Source organism: Molothrus ater, chromosome 20 (assembly GCF_012460135.2).
Source record: "Molothrus ater isolate BHLD 08-10-18 breed brown headed cowbird chromosome 20, BPBGC_Mater_1.1, whole genome shotgun sequence".
NCBI classification, from domain to species: domain Eukaryota; kingdom Metazoa; phylum Chordata; class Aves; order Passeriformes; family Icteridae; genus Molothrus; species Molothrus ater.
Window position 1 is genome coordinate 1,492,144 of NC_050497.2, and position 20,180 is coordinate 1,512,323.

Sequence of the window (20,180 nt, forward strand, 5' to 3'; positions counted from 1 at the left end):
CATTATATAGAAATACAAATACACATCTACAGAGATCCCGCCACAGCCCGATCTTCATCGCTCGCGAGATCTCGGCCGCGAGTTACACTTTCCTGTCATCTCGCGAGATCTCGGCGGGTATATTACAGGCCCGCGCCGCCTACGCCGTCTTTTCGCTGCCCGCGGGAGACCTCGTTTCGCGCTCTTGCCTCCGTCCGCCTCCATCCGCCTCCATCCGCCTCCATCCGCCTCCATCCGCCTCCATCCGCCGCCGCGATGCCGCCCAAGTTCGATCCCAACGAGATCAAAGTCGGTAGGTGGCGGGCAGCGGGGCGGGAGGCGGGCGGGGGCCGCGGGGCCCGGCGGGCGCGGCTGACGCGGCCCTGTCCCCGCAGTTTACCTGCGCTGCACCGGCGGCGAGGTCGGAGCCACGTCCGCGCTGGCGCCCAAGATCGGACCCCTGGGGCTGGTACGTGCCGGGGGAGCGGGGCTGGGAGGGGAGGGAGGGATGGGACATGTCCGGGCGCAGTGGGAAGCGTGTCCTGCTGGGGAACGAGAGAGTCCTGGGGGAATGTAAGGGTGAGGGAGGGATAAAAATTTAAATTCAATTTAAATTGAAACGAGAGGGATAAAGCGCGTTCCGAAGGCGCTGGGGAGCCGCTGGCGCTGCTGCTCCGTCCCAGAGCACGGCGTGCAGCAGGGCCGCACTCAGAGGGGCAGCAGCCGGGGCACTCTGCGGCTCTCGGCTCTAACCCGAGCCCGTGTGACCTCCACGTTCGTCCCTCAGTCCCCCAAGAAGGTGGGCGATGACATCGCCAAGGCCACGGGCGACTGGAAGGGGCTGCGGATCACGGTGAAGCTGACGATCCAGAACAGGCAAGCGCAGGTACCGCACGCCGCACGGACCGGCCCGTGCTGCAGGCGTGGAGCCCAACCGGGCTCCGCCTGCTCCAGGCACCGGCCCGGATCCCGGCAGGGTCCACTCAGCCCTTCATCCTTCCGAGGTGGATAAAATGAGTGCCACACAGGGGGTGTGTGGGGGTCTTCTGGGAAGACCTTAAAACGTGGGTGGGGGGATGCATGTGGAGCCTGGGACCTGCCAGGCTGGAGAATCCCGAGAACAGTGCTAAAATTCAGCTTTCATCCTGTTGTAGATTATTCTTTGTACAGAACATTGAACCAGCAAAAAAACCATCCTTAAAGCAGCATAGAAATAAATAATTTAAAATCTTGCCAACTTCTGTAGCCACCTGCCACCGTACCTGTTCTGATGTCTGTGGCTGGTACATTCCAGTGGTGAGCTGAGAGGAAGCCCCAGGCAGGAAGCAGTCCTCTCCTGCTTGTGGGGAGGCCTGTGCCGAAAACCTGGGAACAGATTCCTGCAGCACAAAAAGCCTGGAGCATGAGGGAGCTGATTAAACCCACACTGCTCTGGCAATTACTTTTGCTGAAATAATTGATAGGTTGAGTATCTTCGTTAGTAATTTAGAATGGGAGGGGAAATTAATTTCTTTGTATTTAGATAGAGGTTGTTCCTTCTGCCTCTGCTCTGATTATCAAAGCTCTGAAGGAGCCACCTCGTGACAGAAAGAAGCAGAAGAACAGTAAGTATTCTCTTGGATTTGGTTCTCTATTTTTGGCCTAAAAGAGGGGAAATACCAGTACCTTTCTTTGGGATTATTCAGCACAAACTGGTAAATGAGACACGAGGCTGCTTTGGGCATCCCTGCAGTGCCAGGGTACCAAGAGATGCACAGCAGCAGAGCTCTGTGTTTGAGGAAATTATGGGAGATTATGGACTCATGGATTGGTTTGGGTTGGGAGGGACTTAAAAGTCCATCAGTGCCACCCCTGCCATGGCAGGGACACCTTCCACTGTCCCAGGGGGCTCCAGGCCCTGTCCAGCCTGGGATCCAGGGGCAGCCCCAGCTGCTCTGGGCAAAGCTGGGGTAGAACAGACTCCTGCCCCTGGGCCTGCCCTGTATCACGCTGTTGGCACAGGGCCTGGCACAGCCAGGGGAGCTGGCAGAAATGCCAGCTTGGAAAGAGGAGTTGGGGATAATCTGAGAGCAGCAGCACTGACAGCAGCCCTGCTGGAGCTGCAAACCCCCAGCTCTCCCGTGGTCTGAGTGCTGGGAATGGCCTTCCCAGAGGGAACAGGGGGCTGCCAATGCCCAGGTGCCCTCACTGCTGCTCTTCCCTCCCAGTTAAGCACAGCGGCAGCGTCACCTTCGACGAGATCGTCAACATCGCGCGGCAGATGCGGCACCGCTCCCTGGCCCGGGAGCTCTCGGGTGAGTGGGGCACAGGGAATGCTCCATGGCCTGGGGGGCACAGGGAATGCTCCATGGTCTGGGGGGCACGGGGAATGCTCCATGGCCGGTGCAGGGAATGCCCCATGGCCTGGGGGAAACAGGGAATGCCCCATGGCCTGGGGGGCACAGGGAATGGTCCGTGTCCTGGGGCATGCAGGGAATGGTCCGTGTCCTGGGGCATGCAGGGAATGAATGCTCCATGGCCTGGCAGAAGGGGCTCCCAGCTGAGCTGTGCTGGCTGGGAACAGGCAGCCCCAGCCCCTGGGGAGGGGCACAGGGAGTTTGCAGTGTGTTCCTGGGGGAATCCAGGGTGTGAGATCTGGGTAAGGGAATTGGTGATCCCTGGTGAGCCCTGAGGCTCAGCCTGCAAATCCCTGAGGGAACAGGGACAGCTGAGAGCTGTGAGGAGCTCTCTGTCAAGAGTCCAGACAGGTTTGGGTTGGAAGGGACCTTAAACCTGATTGAGTTCCACCCCTTGCCATGGGCAGGGACACCTTCCCCTAGCCCACGCTGCCCCAGGTAAGCTCCTCAGATGTTTTCCCTGGTAAAGCACTGACAAGGCTGTGTCTGCTCCTGCAGGGACCATCAAGGAGATCCTCGGCACTGCCCAGTCCGTGGGCTGCAGCATTGATGGGAGACACCCCCATGACATCATCGATGACATCAACAGTGGTGCCATCGAGTGCCCAGCTGTGAGTACCCAGCTCTGACTGAAATTGATGTACAACATCTAATTACTGAAAAACTCCACTAATGAGCTATGTTTGCTTCTTCCAACAGAGCTAAGACTGCAGAAAAGGAAGTTGCCACACAAAGGCTCCTTCAGTTTTTTGTAGCACTTTAAATACTAAAATAAAGACCCAGTTGTCTGCAAACATTTCCTGGTTTGATTTGTTCCTGTCCCATGCTGGGAATTTTCCTTGTTTTCTGAAATACAGCACCTTTGGTGTCCATGCCTGTTCTGGATGGATTGGGGCAGGGATGGAAGTGTGGCTGTTCAAAAATGGGGTGAGGAATGAGAGCAGAAGGTTTAGCCTTGCTTATTCAAAACAAGATCCATTTGTGTCCTTTGCTCCCTAATGATTTTTGGGTCACTGCCCTGGTGACTTGAGGGCCACAGAGCCTGAAGTGGGGCTGTAGTGACAGAGGGAAAGGCATGATCAGAAAACCCCATTTTTATTAAATAATGAGCTCTGGCAGACCCCATTTGTCCAGAACATGCCACTGTGTCCCTCTCTGTGGAGGGGAGCTGCACCCTCCTCACTCCTAAAGCAAAGCTGAGCAAAGCCTGACCTGGGTATTCCCAGCCATGGGAATATCCCCGGAGCTCAGGGATGTGGCTGTGCCTTGGGCAGCTCTGCCTGGGCTCCAGGCCTGGGCTGGCCCCTCTCTCCCTGTCCCCAGCTCCATGTGCAGCTGATGGAGTCAAAACCAGCAGAGTTTGTGGCTCTGAACTTTGATTTGTTTTCCCCCAGCTGATTGTAGGGCCTTGCGCTGAGGCAGCCAGGAAGAAAAGAGAATTACAGCTGAAATTCCAGGGATTTGTCATGCTGAGGGCAGGCTGGAGCTCAGGGCAAGGTTCTTCCCCCAGAGGGTGCTGGCACTGCCCAGGCTCCCCAGGGAATGGGCACGGCCCCGAGGCTGCCAGAGCTCCAGGAGCCTTTGGGCAGCGCTGCCAGGGATGCCCAGGCTGGGGTTGCTGGGGGGGCTGGGCAGGGACAGGGGCTGGGCTGGGGGATCCCTGTGGGTCCCTCCCAGCTCAGGATATTCTGTGGTTCTATCTGGTTCCTTTGTTGGATTGACCACGTTACCATGTTTCAAGCAGGGAATAATTTGGATGCTCTGAACAGGTCAGGTGTGGCTCCTGGTGCTCTGTAACCAGTCCAGTGTCTCCAAGGGTTTGGCACAAATTCTGGTGAGGAACAGGGGCAGAAAACCCTTGTGTGGAGTGGCCAGAGGCTGAGGGGGCTGCAGAGGTTGAGGGGATCCCATCCTCACCCCAGCCAGCCTGGCTGCCATGCTAGGGGAGGGTTGGGTCCCTTCCAGCTGAGCCTTTGCAGGGGTTCCACAGAAGCCTCACAAACACCTGGGGTGCCTGAGGCAGGGCAGCCTGGCAGAGGCTGCAGCCCCTTCTTAAACTCTGTTAAAAATCTTTGTGCCCCTGGTGTTGGAAACCCACTCTGGAGTGAGCCCTGAGAGTCTCAGGAGCTGTTCAACCTCCTGCTGTTGGGGCTGTCCCGTGTGGGTTTCCCTCCACTTGGCAGTGCTGGAAACAGTTGGAAAAATGATTCCTTTTCCTTACAGGGAGTTCTCCTGGAACAGGACCCATAACCTTTCCTTTCCTGTGCTGCCTGAGGGCACATGCTCTGGTAGGAGCAAAGCAGTGCTTGGAAGGAGGGTTTGCCCTGCCAGTAATTAATTTTTTCCAAATCATGCTTCTTCAAGAGGAGGCAGAGGGTTACAAAGATAACAACCTACATTAACGTCACATTTAATCCCATCTTCTTAATTTAGTATCTTTATTAATGATATAGATGAAGGGATCAAGTGCAACCTCTGCAGGCTGGCAGGTGACACCAAGCTGAGGATGAAGTGACAAATCTGAGGGATGTGATACCATCCAGAGGGACTTGGAAAAGCTCAAGCAAGCTCGACAACCTCATGGGAACCTCATGAGGTTTAACCAGGCCCAGTGCTGGAGCTGCAACTCTGGGATCAATCCAGGCTGGGGATAAGCAGATGGAGCAGCCCTCGGAGAAGGATTCCACAAATCTTGAGGGTTTTCTGAAGGAATGAAGACGTAGAGGACACCCTGGGCTGAAATCTGAACCAAAAAATTGCTGTGACACCCTCAGAGGTCCTGAAATAATCCCCCAGTGCTGGAATGGCTGGAAGTTCTGGCAGTAACTGTGCTGGTGGGGAGGCTCTTGGGGCGACCCCACAACAGCTCTGGGGTGGCTCTGTGCTGGCTCTGTGCTGTCCCCGCTGGGCCTGGCCGCTGTCCCCGGGCAGGGCACAGCCCCTTGGGGCCGCCCAGCGAAGCGCAGCGCGGCTCTCCGGGCTGCGCCGGGAGGTTGGGAATGCCGGGCTGTCCTGGGCACGGCCGGGAGCTGCACCCCGGGATCCCGGTGGGTGTCCCCAGCTCCGGCCCCTCTGATCCCTGCCCGATCCGGCCGGGACGCGGCTCCCCCCCGGCAGGGCCCGTCGGGGCAGCGCGGGGTGGCCGGGCCGGGCAGAGCGGGCGCTCCCACGCGGCGGGGCCGCCGCCATGTGCCACCGGCACGCCAGCCGGGGCTCCGAGGCCCTGGGGTGTCCCTGTTCCCTTCCTGGGGTCCCGGGGGTGTCCCCGGCCCTGTCCCCGTTCCCGCTGTCCCCGCTCGGCCCCGGGGGGGGGGTTGCGGTCCCTTTAAGCGCGGCCGCGCCCCCGCCGCCGCCGGCACGGAGCTTCCCGCGAACGTGACGTCACCGCCCGCGCCTCCCGCGCCCGCGCCGCCCGCGCCCGCGCGCGGGGCCCCGTCCCACGTGACCCGGGCCGCGGCGCGCCGCGCGCACATTGGCCGCGGCGGCGGCGTTCGCGGGAGTGACGCGAGGGCGGTGCGGGCTCCCATTGGTCCGCCGGGCGCGGGTGGGCGGTGGCCCGGGCCGCCATTGGCCGAGGGGCGGCGGGGGGGCGGTGGCGCGGCGGCCCCGCCCCCCGGGTGTGCGCGAGGCGGCGGCGCGTGGCAGCGGCGCGGGGCGAGCGGCGGCCCCGGCCCGGCCCCGCCATGACCGACTTCAAACTGGGCATCGTCCGGCTCGGCCGCGTGGCCGGCAAGGTGAGCGCGGGGCACGGCGGGACGGGCCGGGCCGGGCCGGGCTGGGCCGGGGGGCGGCGGGGCCGGGACGCGGGGTCCGGCCGGGCGGGCCGGGCCGTTCTGTGCTTTGCCGGGGCCACGCTGAGGCCGTGCCGGGGCCGCTCCGAGCCGGGGCCGCACCGTGCAGTCCCGGGCCTTGCCGAGCCGTGCCGGGGCCGCGCTGACGGCGCTCTCTCTCTCTCTCGCTGTGTTGCAGACCAAGTACACGCTGATCGACGAGCAGGACATCCCGCTGGTGGAGAGCTACTCCTTCGAGGTGAGCCCCGCCACTGCCCGCGCTTCTCTCCCGGTGTTTGCCCGGGTTCTGTGAGTCCCCCCCGCCCGGGGCTGCCCCGGCCCCGCCGCCCCCCCGGGCCCCGCTGGAGCTCCGGCTCTGCCCTCTCCTCGTGCCCTGCTCCAGCCGAGCAGACCCTGGAGGAGCTGAGCCTGCAACTCCCCCGATTGGCGGAAAAAAAACCACTTTGAACTTACTGAAGTCCCAACGTGGGAGATTCCAAGCAGGAAAAGTTCTGGGTTTTCCTTTTTTTCCCAATTAGACAAACCTTGTTTTAAAACATTTATTTACTAATTTATTTTCTAGTTTTTTTTCATTTTCATTTTATTTGTATGCTTTTGAAGAACTGATAATTTGCCCTCCCGTGGTTTGGCAAACATTAAGAATGTTCACTCTGCACTTAGTTTTGGATGAGGAAAACTTGTACTATTGTAACTGATTATGGGACCAGAAAAAAGTGTTTCCTCTTCACATCCACTGGAAAATGGGTTCTACCAAGGCTGTGAAAGTGAAAGACAATGATTACAAAATTTTCAACAAATAAAAGTGTTTTTTTTGGAGGAGGGACCATCATCTGCTACATTTCTGCAGTGCAGTGGATGCTTTGGGGCTGCTCTTGTTGATTTTAGGAGTTTGGGCAGTGCTGCTGCCAGAACTCTCCCTGTTTGTCCATTCCTCCCCTCTGGCAGCCACTGTGAGTGTCTGTCACTGTGGTGGTAACACACCCTGACTGTCCAAACGCATCAAGTTCTTGCTGTGCTTTGTGAGCTTTGAACAGCATTGTGGAGGGCAGAAAAATATGGAAATGCAGGAAAATGCAGGAAAAATGGCAGGCCCTCGCTCTCCCAGCAAGGTGGGTGATGATGGGACAGTGCTGGAGCAAAGCCCTGGTGGCTGCCAGGGGCAGAGTGAGGATCCTGCCATGAATCCCATCCCCAGAGCTGCATTCCTGCTGTGCTTTATCCAGGCAACCCCAGCTCCCCCTGCCCTTTCCCTGGGCTCCACAGGGTCCATCCCACAGCCACAGCCCCCAGGGACCCCTTCTGGCAGGGATGGAGGTGCCCTTTGGCTTTCAGCACCCAGAGGTGCCAACAGCTGGCCCAGGGAGCACAGCAGTGCTGGGGGTGTCCCCAGCTGGTGCCCCCCAGGCTGGGCTGGCTGGGTCCCCCTGGGGCTTTGGGACAGCTCAGACCCCCCCGAACTCAAGGGACCTGCAGGGACAAGTGTGAGATGTGGGGTGCATCCCCCAGCTGTGGGGTGCATGCCAGTGGAGGGGTGCTGTGTGCCCCATGGGCTGCTCTCACAGCCTTTCCCTTCCCTCTAGGCTCGCATGGAGGTGGATGCTGATGGAAATGGTGCTAAAATCTTCGCTTACGCCTTCGACAAGAACCGGGGCCGGGGCTCGGGGCGCCTCCTGCACGAGCTGCTCTGGTGGGTACAGCAGGCAGCACAAAACCAGGGGTGCCCTTGGCTGCCCCAGATTGTGAGGGGTGATCCCTCTGCCCAAGTGCCCTCAGGAGAGGGGCAAACCCAGCTCAGGGTGCCCACAGGGTTTGGGGTGCGGGGTCCTTTCACAGCAGAGCCCGTGGAACATTCCAGGCAGGGAGAGCAGGGGAAGGTTCATGGACACCCTGTTTGCACCTGAGGATGCTGCCCAAACTTCAGCTGGGGGATGAACAGGAAGACAAACCTTTAAAGGTTTGTGAGGTTTTTTGTCCCCTGAGAATTGGCAGAGCACTGGAGAGAGGGAACTCTGATGAATTCAAACTTTGAGGGTTTTTTTATGGCTTTCTGCAAAACTGCCTGAGGTGATGCTGCTGATGGTTTATTTCAGCTGCTGCATCTTATTTTCCATACTCTACAAATCCTTGAAATCCTTCATAGTTTCATTAAGTTTCAGGGGCCAATTTCCTCATTTGTGAGAGCAGTTCACCCTCTGAGCTCATCTGTTGCCCATCTAGATGTTGATGGGTTTGTACCATCAAAAAGATGAGATCTGCTGAAGAAATCTTATTTATTTTAAAAGCCTTTTTGGAAAAATTAAGCATATTTTCTATTCAATTCCACATCTTTGGAAGTCACAGTGCCCAGGATGCCCTTTATTTTTCCAGGTTATCTTTTTATCCCCCTAGAACCAGGCTTTGCACAGGAGGAAGGAGACAGGAAGAATATCAGATTATTATTTCCAGTCTGCTTATTAAATATGGATTTTAACCTACATCTGTTAATATTTAATCTTATTGCACATAGAACTTTGTTGAAATTATGAAATTGGCTGCAATATGTGGAGCAAATCACTGACAGCTGCTGCTAACTGTGAACCTCAGACAGTCATAATTATTATCTGTAAGTAGCATTAAACAGCACCTGAAAATTATTCAGGTCAGTTGTTGAAGGCTGTGTAAATGATGACATCCCAGCTATTTGTTTATGACACAGCCCAGCCATTGCCTCTCCTGGCTTGTTTTACTCAAATTAGGAAGTCATTTGAGCATATTCAGTTAGGAAATTCAAATTGTGTCACTCGAGCATGGGCTGTGGTTAAAAATAAGAGATTGTGTGTAATGGGGATTTTGGAGAGGCACAGGGGGGTGTGAGCTGCCAGGCAAGCAGAGCTGCACTTCTGAAGTTGCAGTCAGATTTCTGGAGTAGAAGATCTAAAATATCTCTGCTGTTCCTGTGAATTCATCCTGGTCCTGAAGGTGTTGGTGCTGCTGATCTTCAGTTGCAGCTCAAACACTGCAGGGCAGAGGCTGAGTCTCTGCAGGGGCTGTGAAGTTTCTGCCCCCCCTAAACAGAGCAGTTTTGGGGCTGCTCTGAGCACAGAGCAGGACTGGGGAGCAGGGTCAGGTCCTTCCCTTGGTGAGCAGGGCAGTGCTGGAGGTTGGGAGCCTGTCAGAGTCAGGAGAGCTGGGCAGGGGCAGGCACTGATTGCACTTCCCAGTGCCAGCCTGACTCCTTGCATGAATAAAAACCAAAGATCATGGATTACTGCAGGTGTAGGTGTGTGATTCAGTTCTCTGCACATGAACCCCAGAAACACGAAAAACCAACCCAATTGTGTGCCTCTGGTTTAAGAGACAGTGAGTAGCATGTGGTAGATGCAAGTAAAACAGATTTTTTTTCTTTTCTAGTTAAGCAGGTATCTTTGTCCATGTCATGAGGCCCTTGGGATAGAAATCCTGGATCTGCTGGAGCTGCAGCAGTGACAGGAACCTTCTGCTGCCCTGTGCAGAGGCAACTGTGGGATCAAAAGGCATCAGGAGCTGGAAATTCCCTTCATGAGCTGCAAAATTTCTTACAGGGAGAACTTCCTGATGGTTCTTCAGGCTCTCTGCAGCTTGCTGTGATTTCCACATGGAGTCTTGGCTCCCCCAAAGCAGGGTTTGGTGTCTCTGCAGGAGTCTTGTCCCTCCTCAGCTCCCTGTGGAGCAATCCCAGCTCTCTGTTCTGCTGGTGTGGAGATGTTCCCTGGGGAACAGCAGCAGCAGCAGAAGGGGATTAGTCATAAGTAGCACCAACTGCATGTTCAAAAAGACATCCAGGACCTGATTTCTGGGGGTTTTTAAGGGTTTTTTTTAGAGCCCTTGCCATCTTGCTGCCTATAACAGGCTCGGTTCTGGTTCCTGGTGCTTGGAATTGCTGTGTCTGCATTTGTATTCCAGTCCTGGGCTCTGAGCTGCTGAAATACCCAAAGAACAGAATCCAGATGATCCCTGAGAAGTCCTGGGGGAAGGGTTTGCCTGGCATCTTGCAGGAGCTCAGGAGTGCAGGGGGAGGCAGGAGCTCCAGCTCTGCAGTTCTGGCTGCATTCCTGAGGCTGTTCCCAAGGCAGGGTCTGTCTGTCTGTCCTTGCTGCTCACTTTGGGTGAGATGGGGTGGTCACAGAGGCCTGGGGAGGGGAGTGCTCCTGTGTTCAGAGCTTGGAGAGAAGGGATCACCCTGAATTTGGCATTACCAGGTCTGGCATCTCAGTGCAGTGGTGTTTAGCACTGACTGCTCACCAGCAAGGCCCAGCTTCCAGCTTGACTTAGGCTTTTGTCACTTGAGGCCACAGAAAAGCTGGCAGTGATGTAGATAAATGGGGTTTTATACAAGGAGGTAAAGACTGGCTCAGTGTGGGAAAGAATTGGTCAGAATTTGCTTTTAGGGGTGCTGGGTGCAGATCTGGGCTGTGGAGGAGCAGGGTGCAACCCTGCTGTGACATCCCAGTGTCAGGGACAACCTCTCATAATCCTCTCTCTTTGCCCAGCTCCAGCAGTTTCTAAACTCATCTAATCAAATCAAGAATATTTCTGAACTTAGTCTTGGGATCCCCTTCCCTTTCCCCCCTGCACAGTCTGTTCTTGCTCTGAACTTGTGTCTCCTCCTCCCAGATTCCTGTCTCCTATCTGTCCCATCTCTCCAGCTGGCACTTTGTCCCAGGCTCATTCTAAGAGCCTTAACTCCTTCCCTGTCTCCATATCTGACTGATGCTCATCTCCAGCAGTTCTCCACTTCTTGGAGCCCTCAGGACTCCTGATTCCCTTTGCCAGACCCTCTGCTGGCCTTCAACAACTCAAAGTACATGACAGCTGTTACTGGAATGGCTTCCCAGTGCAGAGGGCAGGGAGGGATGCGATATTGGGAATTAGGAATTGTTCCCTGGGAGGATGGGGAACCCCTGGAAGTGTCCAGGGCCAGGCTGGATGGGACTTGGAGCACCCTGGGATAGTGGCAGGTGTCCCTGAGTTTTAAAGTCCCTTCCAACCCAATCAAGCTGGGATTCTGGGATTCCTCCTTTAGGGCACTTCAGCAGACTCTTTGCCATAGTTTGTTTGCTTTAATGTCTGTAGTTTGGTTTCTTTTTCCCCAAAAGAAGGATTTTATTGGTTTTACCTTCAAAGGGAAGAGCTTTTCCCTGTTCCATGGAGGCCCAGCCCCTCCCTGGCAGGGGGCTCCAGGCTCTGTTCCCATGCAGGGAATTCTCACAGGAATTACCTGGTGGGAGCTGGAGCACACTTCTGTGTGAGGTGCTGCTTGTAGCCTCTCCAGGGGGATTCTCCTCATTAAATTCTACCAAGTTTTGGGGCATATGTGAAGTGCAAGTTTTTCTTACCCCCAAGGTACATAACTTAGACATATCTGGATGGATTTAGACCAAGAATACAAAATCCTACATTTTTCATTGTAAGGCATGTTAAAATGAGTTTCCTACTCTGCTGGGTAATGCTGAGCTTTATAAAGGTTAAAAAAGGTGGGAATTTTTCAACTCAGACAAATATCTCTTAAAAATTAAAATAACTATTTGAGCTGAAATGTTCAGTGAAGGCTGAGCAGGGCTTAGTGTCCAGGCTGGGCTGGGGTGAAGCTGCTGGGAGGTGTCCATGAGGAGGTGCTGGGTTACCCTCAGTGTGTGCTGTCAGCTCTGCTTGGTCCTTGTTCTCCTGGGCTGGGAGGTTCCTCATGGCAGAGCAGTCACAGGGACACAGCCCTCTGTCCAGGCCTTGCATTTCAGCTGGGATGGGGATTCCTGCAAGAAGTGATACCAAAACTTGTCCAGGCATGAGGGTGTTTGACAGTGAACTCGATGAAACGGAGAGAGGAGAGGTGAAAAGAAGGGGGAAAGGCAAATGGAAACTCTTAGAAGGCAGTAGGGAAGATTTCTCCTTGCAGCCATCCTGGCTTAGCCCTGCTTTGGGTTTTGGGCAAGTTTCAGGTGTCTCTTGGTCAATTGTGGAGTAATTTCAGACTTTCAGTGTGTGACACGCAATTACAGTGTAAAAAGATTTGCATACTTGGTGAAACCTCTGTCCTGTTGCTGTTCAGAGATGTTTCTTCATAAATAATGAGCCCTGTGACACCACACCAGTGCCAAAGTTGCACAAATGTGTCTGATGGAATTTCCTATGGGAATAATAAGCCAGTATTGGCACCTTCCAAGGAGCACTGTAATTCCATGGATCTTTAGCAGTAACTGGAGGAATAGGCTCTGGAACTAAGCAACATGCTTAAAATGACTCTATTTTATCTTTTGATTCAACTGATTTATAATTGAAACCACCTGCTGGAGAAAGGCACTTTCTCCTGGGAGTAGCCCCTGGAGTCTGTTTGCAGCCCAGTGCCAGCAGCTCCCAGCTCACATTACCTCTGCAATTGCTGTGATCCTTTGTTTTTTAGCTGTTCCTGTTCAGCACTGACCCTCAGGTTGGTTTTGTGTCCTGCAGGGAGAGGCACAGGGGAGGGATTGCTCCTGGCTTCCAGGTGGTGCACCTGAACTCGGTGACCGTGGACAACCGCCTGGACAATCTGCGCCTCGTGCCCTGGGGCTGGAAGCCCAAGGCTGAGGACATCTCCAGCAAACAAAGGTATGGAGCAGGGGAATGGACAGCTCTTCAGATGTTGTCTCCTTCCTTCAGTGATTTTTGCCTTGGCAGAGCCTTTTTGATAAAACTTTGGGTGCTTTACACATCCCTGTCCTGGCTTCCTCAGCTGGGGCTCAGTCTGTGCTCATGTCCTGCTGTGCAGGGACCACCCCACCCATCTCACCCTCAGGGCTGTGCCAGGTGGAGCAGGAAACCTCTGTGCCCTCCCAGCTGGGCAGAGGCTTAGGGCATTCTGCACATCTCAGTGCCTTCTGCCCCTCAGAAATCCCAGTGGGAACTGGAGCTGCAGGATGGGTGCTCCTGATGGGAGCTGCAGGATGGGTGCTCCTGCTGGGAGCTGCAGGATGGGTGCTCCCGATGGGTGCTGCTGATGGGAGCTGCAGGATGGGTGCTCCCGATGGGAGCTGCAGGATGGAGGCTCCTGCTGGGAGCTGCAGGATGGGTGCTGCTGATGGGAGCTGCAGGATGGGTGCTCCTGCTGGGAGCTGCAGGATGGGTGCTGCTGATGGGAGCTGCAGGATGGAGGCTCCTGATGGGAGCTGCAGGATGGAGGCTCCTGCTGGGAGCTGCAGGATGGGTGCTCCTGCTGGGAGCTGCAGGATGGGTGCTGCTGCTGGGAGCTGCAGGATGGGTGCTCCTGCTGGGAGCTGCAGGATGGGTGCTGCTGGTGGGAGCTGCAGGATGGGTGCTCCTGCTGGGAGCTGCAGGATGGGTGCTCCTGCTGGGAGCTGCAGGATGGGTGCTCCTGCTGGGAGCTGCAGGATGGGTGCTCCTGCTGGGAGCTGCAGGATGGGTGCTCCCGATGGGAGCTGTGAGCTGGGGTTGGGCTCCCTCAGGGTGGGTTCTGGGCTCAGCTTCCAGCACGTCTCAGCAGCAGCTTGGGGGAGCTCCCCATGGGCTGGGTTTCACTGAATCCACTCAGCACATCACACTCTGTGCTAGGATGGATCTGGATAATCAGTGAACATCCAGACCCACAGACTTCACTTCACTCTTCTCCTGAAACACCTGCAGCAGCAGCAGCTCTAACATTGGGGTGTTTAGAGCTGATTAAACTGATTTTGAGAAGCTATAGTGAATTACAAATGCTCTACATGATTTTGGGGGTTCAAGAACAAGAAACAGACTTCATGCCAGAAATTGATTTTGATTTAGTGTGAATAATTTTGCACAGAATTAACTTTTCTCTATGTAAATGTTTCTTGATTGATACCTTTAAACTTTTGGGGTTTGCATTTAGGCTAAAAAAAAACTTAAAACCACCCAATATATGAACAGTATGTGCAATCTGAGGCTAAATACGATGTTAACCTTATTTATTAATAAATTTGGAATCAATGTCTCAGTATCATTATTATGAATTGATGTACTAAATTGTACTTTTTTTTTTTTCCAGGGAACAAAGTCTGTACTGGCTGGCAATCCAACAACTTCCTACAGACCCCATAGAGGAGCAGTTTCCTGTCCTGAATGTAACCAGATATTACAATGCTAATGGGGATGTTGTGGAGGAGGAAGAGAACTCCTGCACTTACTATGAATGTCACTACCCTCCCTGCACAATGATTGAAAAACAGGTGGGTTCAGAGAGCTGGGAGTGAGCATGGAATCCTTGGGCTAGTGGTGTGTCTAGGGATTTATTTGTTATTTAAAATGTAGAGCTTTACATGAGCCACTCAGTAGCTAAAAGCAACGATTTTCTTCCACTCAGGTTTTCTTTGGCCTGAACCTCCTGAGCCTGTGATAGTTTTCAGTTTTCTTACAGGAGGGAATGTGGGTTTGAGCTGGAGCAGTGGATGGTAGGGGGCTGCTGGGAGGAGGGTGATTTCTGCAGAGTGCACAAAAAGCCAGGTGGGAGCTTTCCTGCAGGGAGCAGAGCTGGGATGAGTGAGCAGCTGTGTGAGGCAGCAGGAAGCATTCTAGGAGGGTTTGCATGGTCATGGAATCAAAAAATAACCTGGTTACCATTTCCTGAGGTGAAGGTGAATTGCAGTGGCCTTCATTCAGGGGAGAGCTGGGAGGAAAAGTTCTGCTGGAGGAAGATAAAGCAACATCAGGAGTGAGAGAATGAGCTGTGCAAGGGCTGTGCCTCTGTCACACAGATGCCTTATCTATAAACAAGGGCTTTTCTTGGGATAGCAGATGCTGAGTAGGCTAAACCTATTGTGTTCCACTTTCTGCTGTGGGGAAGGGAACATTTGCAAAAATGATCTTAAATTCTCTTTATTTGTAACAGAGGCAGCTCTGCCTTTTATTTGGGTCTGTGCCCAAAAGCTCCCTGGATAACAGTAATTTGGCAATGGCTGAGGTTGTGCAGCCCTCCTGATAATTTCTGAATTTCAGGTGTTTGTTTGTAGTTGAAAACAGAACTTGAGTTGACAAAACAGGAGCATTGTGACAACAAATGTGTAATGCTCCAATATTTTGTCTATAAATTGAACTCATTTTAGAAGAGCAAAGAGGATTGCTCCAAACCCTTCTGGTTCTCTGAAACTCATGGTGGGGTGTTTGTGTTTCATAGAATCCCAGAATCCCAGACTGGCTTGGGTTGGGACTTTACAATTCATCTCATTCCATGGGCAGGGACACCTCCCACTGTCCCAGGCTGCTCCCAGCCCTGTCCAGCCTGGCCTTGGGCACTGCCAGGGATCCAGGGGCAGCCCCAGCTGCCCCAGGGCCTCCCAGGAAGGATTTCCTCCCAATATCCCTCTCACCCTGCCCTTTTCCAGCGTAGGCTGTTCAGCCTTGTCCTGTTTGTGGCAGGCATGGAGAGAGGCCCAGGGGAGGGATTGCTCCTGGCTCTCAGGGGTGCACCTGGACTCGGTGACCGTGGCCACCCGCCTGATGGTGCAGCTCCTTGGGAATGCTGCTGGTTCCTCTTGGCAGAGCTGCTGGGGTGTCCCCTGGGGGGATGCTGAGGCTCTCCTGGCACTGAGCAGCCCCTCTAACAGCACCTTTTGTTCCCAGCTCCGCGAGTTCAACATCTGTGGGCGCTGCCAGGTGGCGCGGTACTGCGGCTCGCAGTGCCAGCAGAAGGACTGGCCGGCCCACAAGAAGCACTGTCGGGAGAAGAAAAGAACCTTCCAGCAGGAGCTCGGCCCTGAGCGGTGACCGGGCGGCAGAGGCCTCTCAGCAGCAGGATTCCTTCCCAAAGGCATTGGACTCTTGCTTTTGCACAGTATGACAGACTGCTTATCAAAGCCAGAGGCACTGAAGAAAAACCCTGTGATGCTTGAGCAGAATGGCTGACTGGACTAAGCCAGCTCTGACTGGTGCTGTGGAAAGGGATCGGGTCTGCCCTTCCAGTATTATATTCTCAAGCAAAAAGACTACTGTGGAGCTCCAGGCAGGAAGCTTCTCATTATTTATATGTTAATACGTTTGTAAACTCATGTACAGTTTTTGTTAGGAATTCTTGATAGCATTCATTAACTGTAATGTTCAGATGAGAACATGTTGTTGGCCTAAAAGTTAAAAAAAAGAAAAAAAAAAAAAAAGAAAAAAAGTCATGTAGCAAAAGCTTTTCCTCCCATGTGGCAGAAGTGTCTGTGGCAGTGCCAAGGCCAGCGGGGCAGGCTCTGGCATCAGCACTTACTCTGGAGAACTCTGCATGGAAGCTCTATTTCAAAAAAATACAAACAAAAAAAGAGCAAACAAAGTAAAGGTTGGAATGAATCCATGTCTGCTCTCTGGCTTTTTCCCCTTCCCTTCCAGCTGCCTTCAGAGCTCAGTCACCCTGGCTGCTGGCAGTCCCTGCAGGCAGGAGCAGTGCCCCAGGAGCTGGCGTGGGGCAAAGGGACCCTCTGGGATCTGAGTCCAGGACTGCAGCTGGGGCTGCTGGAGATGGGCCTTGGAGCAGGCAGGATTCCCAGGGAGCTGGACCAGCTCTCTGTTCTCTGTTCCAAAGCCTTGCACAGAAGGCAGTGCTAGGGCAGCTCAGGGAGCAGCTGTGTGTGGACGTGGTCGCCCTCGTGGCTTCCCCGTAGCATAGGAAACACTCCAGTCATGTGCAGAGATGTTTAAATAGCTAATACTGGGTGATTTGAATTATTTATTCACTTCTTTAAGAGTTGTCATCAATCCAAGAATCACTTTTTGATTTTTTTTAATGTAGTAATGAGTAAAAGTAGTATGGGAGGAGGATTTCCCTTGCAGAGCACATGCCTATTTTTCTTTTCATGAATAATTATTTTCTATTCCATTTTTGCCTTAGAAGTGTAAGGAACATCACTTGAGTTTCCTGAAGAGCTAAATGGATAATTTAGTGCCAGGTGTTAGTCTTGCTTCACAGTAGAAGAATGTGAGCTGCTGAGTGCTTAATGCAGAGCCTTTCTTGGAGTGCTTAGTGAAATTTTTTTTGTAAAAGCCATTTAGAATTTTGATTTTTCAATCAGGATTCACTTTGCCACTTCATGTTGCAATGTTGGTCTTGCTTGTATTCAATTTGTTAGAAAATTGATCTGCTGTGGACTTCCAAAATTATATTCTGTTTCTAATATCTGCACAGGAAGTTCTGAATTATTAACATTTGGGTGGGTTTTCATCCTTTGGCTTTAAGCATCTTGGGAAATAGCAAAAAACTTCTGAAACTTCCTGCTGGAAGTTCACTTGAAGGCACTTGGTCGAGTTGCCACTCTCAAACCACATTTGTACTGCAACTTTTCTGTTCAGGCAGCCCAAAATGCCCTTTAGTATGAAAAAACCAAGCAGGACCCAGTCAGATTTTCCTGTCATGAGTAATCTTTTTTTAAAGGAAACATTAATTCTTTCCTTGAAGTGAAATGCAGTTTTTGATTAATATAAAATGGGACATAAGGACTATTTTGTTTATTGAGGTAATCCACTGAATAGGGCAGAAGTATTGACTTATTTTCACTTGCCTGTTTAAAAAGGCTGCTATTTGTCCTGCCAGTTTTCCATTTTAATACCAGGAATCGTGTTTATCAAAACAAAGTGCAGTCTTAGAGCCCTTTAACACTTGAGCAGCACCAAGCAGGGAAAAGTTGGTGCAGATGTTTCAATGCTGCTGCTGTGAGCACAAGGACAGGCTGCAGCCCGAGGCTGGTGGGGCAGTGGGGAAATTCCTCTGAGGGAATCAGGGATGGGTGGGACTCAGGATGGAGGTGCTTGGGGGAATCCTGATCCCAGGGAATGTGGGAGGTGGGGTACAGCAGGTGGGGAGATGCCCACAGGGTTAAAGGGCTGTGGGACCAAGCCAAGTGGAAAGAAACTGCCCAGATCTCCTGAAGAGGCTCAGGGAGACAACAGGGAGATAACAACACCTGGGTGTGTGATCTGTGACCTCAGACTGTCCCTGTGCCAGAGGACAGAAGTGGCTACGGGGATTTTGACTCTTGGAACGTCCTGGGGACTGCAGTGAACACATCCCTGCCTGCTGGGGGGAGGTTGTGGGATCAGGGATTCGGGCAGATCTTGGCATGCACAGACACCTTCCCTCTCAGTGAGGAGGGTCAGAAAGGAACTTGAAGGTGGCAGCTCCCCAAGGCACCCCAGAGGATGGAGCTCTTGTAAAGGCCCTCCTTACCTACAGAGAAGCCCAACTGGCAGGGATATCTCTATATTTAAAACCCCAGGATTGGAGTCATTTATCTGGGACTACACCTGGACAGTTCTGATCAAGAACTGATTTTCCAAGGGCTTCCCCCTGATGGAGATGTTCTTCATCCAAGTTGTTTCCTGCAGGTAAATCTGGTAAATCCAGCTCAGGGCAGGAGGCTGCAGCGTTCCTGGTGCTGGCTGTAACAGGGCTGCACACCCCCTGTAAACTCTGTGAAATGTTGGTACAGGCACCTTCCAGTGCTCCTTCCTATCCAAGCAGGATGATATCACCAATTCCAACATGCAGAAAACGCAACTGGAAATCCTGGCTGGCTTAAGGAATACCAAATCTGAAATATAGGGGATTGCAGGGCTTGGTGTTCTGATACTTGCACCTTGAAAACACCATCAGATTATAGTCTTAGTTTTCCTTTGTGACTCAATTTTAAATGAAACTCGTGGTAAAAGGAGCAGCTGAAAGACAGAAATGCTTATGGGAGGCATGGAGATGGTGTAAGACACCACATGAGCCAGGAGCAAAGCTTCACCACCCAGCAAAACAGCACTGAGAGCAAAAGGAAGCTGGTGTGATTAAACAGGAGCATGTGGGATACTCAGAGTAAGAAGAAATCCTTGGTAAATTGAACTTGTGTCCAAATGTAAGAGATGGAAAGAATAACATTTGGCAGGTGAAATGCAGAACAAGCAAAGAAACAAACCAACCCAGCAAAATAATACAAAGAAAAATTACTATGAGGACTGTTCAAGTCATAAAACTTGAATGAGTAGTTTTGAAAAAATCAGGAGCAGGGGAACTGCTGGAGTCAGCAGAGACTGATGCACAGCAAAGGGAAGGGCTGACCTGAAGATGAAAGCCTCAGCAGAAGAAAATCCAGTGACTTGTTTGCATATGTGCTCCCTGTGAAAGAGCTGGTGGAGTTCACATGGGAATACTCCATATGGAGAGCTCCACAGGGAATCTGCTCAGAGCAGAAGTGCTTGCAGGAGAGATGAAAGTTCAGCTGAAATGAGCAGCAACAAGTCACCAGGACCAGACGGTGCCACCTACGGCTCCGAGGGAGCTCAGGGATGAACAAGCTGAGCTCCCAGCTGGGATGGCGACCTCTCCCTCGGTACAATGTCACAGCAAATGGCACAGCAGCTTCTGGAAGGAATTTCAAACTACAGCCACCTGCACTTCGTGAATTCGTGGATGCTGTGAAGCAGCACCAATGGCTGAGTACTGAGGAGGAGTCAGTGTGGGTTCTGTACGGGGAAATCAGCTTCAAAACTTTACTGGAATTGCTTCAATTCCAGGCATCGAACAAGCAGGGAAAAGGGGATTTGGTTGGGACAGCTTGAACTGCATTCAATGATGACTTTGCTCAAGGCACTTAAGGAAGAAAAGTTGCTGGTCAAAAAGGGAAATGTCACAAAGACAACTGTTTAAAAGACAGGAAAGGAGTAGAAGGGAGGGTTTTTATGGTGGTGGGAGGTAAACAGCTGGATGTCCAATAGATTAAAAAAACCATTAGAAAAAAGGTAATGTATAATGAAACTGGCAAAATCCACTAATGATATTATTCAGTGTAATGATAATATAACAAAGGCTGAGTGAATTGCAGAAGGATGTTATGAGAGAGTGGGAGATGAAATTCAGTGGCAATAAATGTAGGGTTGGTTATGGGAAAACAGCAAACGGCCCAGCCTTGGCTGATTTCACTCAGCAAGGAGACCTTTGGGTCTGCAGGGTTTCCGCCAGGGAGCAGCGGCAGCGCAGGCTCCAGGGCAGCGCAGGGAGCGGCACCGCGGCGGGAATGGCTGCGGGGCGCAT

General features: G+C 52.8%; 2 protein-coding genes and 1 non-coding gene across 4 annotated transcripts; all 3 read left to right on the forward strand.

The window, feature by feature from the left end:
• Positions 1 to 150: 150 nt before the first annotated feature.
• Positions 151 to 3,171, forward strand: RPL12 (ribosomal protein L12). 2 transcript variants are annotated; one of them, XM_054516936.1, is made up of 8 exons: positions 170 to 188; positions 219 to 292; positions 375 to 448; positions 767 to 865; positions 1,502 to 1,583; positions 2,187 to 2,273; positions 2,874 to 2,986; positions 3,075 to 3,171. In XM_054516936.1, exons 2-8 carry the CDS (start codon positions 256 to 258, stop codon positions 3,078 to 3,080), a joined length of 498 nt encoding a protein of 165 aa, XP_054372911.1. In that variant the 5' UTR covers positions 170 to 188; positions 219 to 255; the 3' UTR covers positions 3,081 to 3,171. The 2 variants fall into 2 exon arrangements, with proteins under 2 accessions (XP_036250162.1, XP_054372911.1); XM_036394269.2 differs by having other exon boundaries at positions 151 to 292.
• LOC118693591 (small nucleolar RNA SNORA65) lies at positions 1,229 to 1,356 on the forward strand. Its single transcript, XR_004981274.1, has one exon. It is a non-coding gene; the product is annotated as a small nucleolar RNA SNORA65 (small nucleolar RNA).
• A 2,824-nt stretch (positions 3,172 to 5,995) lies between the features above and the next one.
• Positions 5,996 to 17,291, forward strand: ZMYND19 (zinc finger MYND-type containing 19). Its single transcript, XM_036394181.2, has 6 exons — positions 5,996 to 6,109; positions 6,345 to 6,404; positions 7,747 to 7,853; positions 12,629 to 12,769; positions 14,184 to 14,364; positions 15,755 to 17,291. The coding sequence occupies exons 1-6, from the start codon at positions 6,059 to 6,061 to the stop codon at positions 15,896 to 15,898; spliced, it is 684 nt and encodes a 227-aa protein (XP_036250074.1). The 5' UTR covers positions 5,996 to 6,058; the 3' UTR covers positions 15,899 to 17,291.
• The last annotated feature ends 2,889 nt before the right edge of the window (positions 17,292 to 20,180 follow it).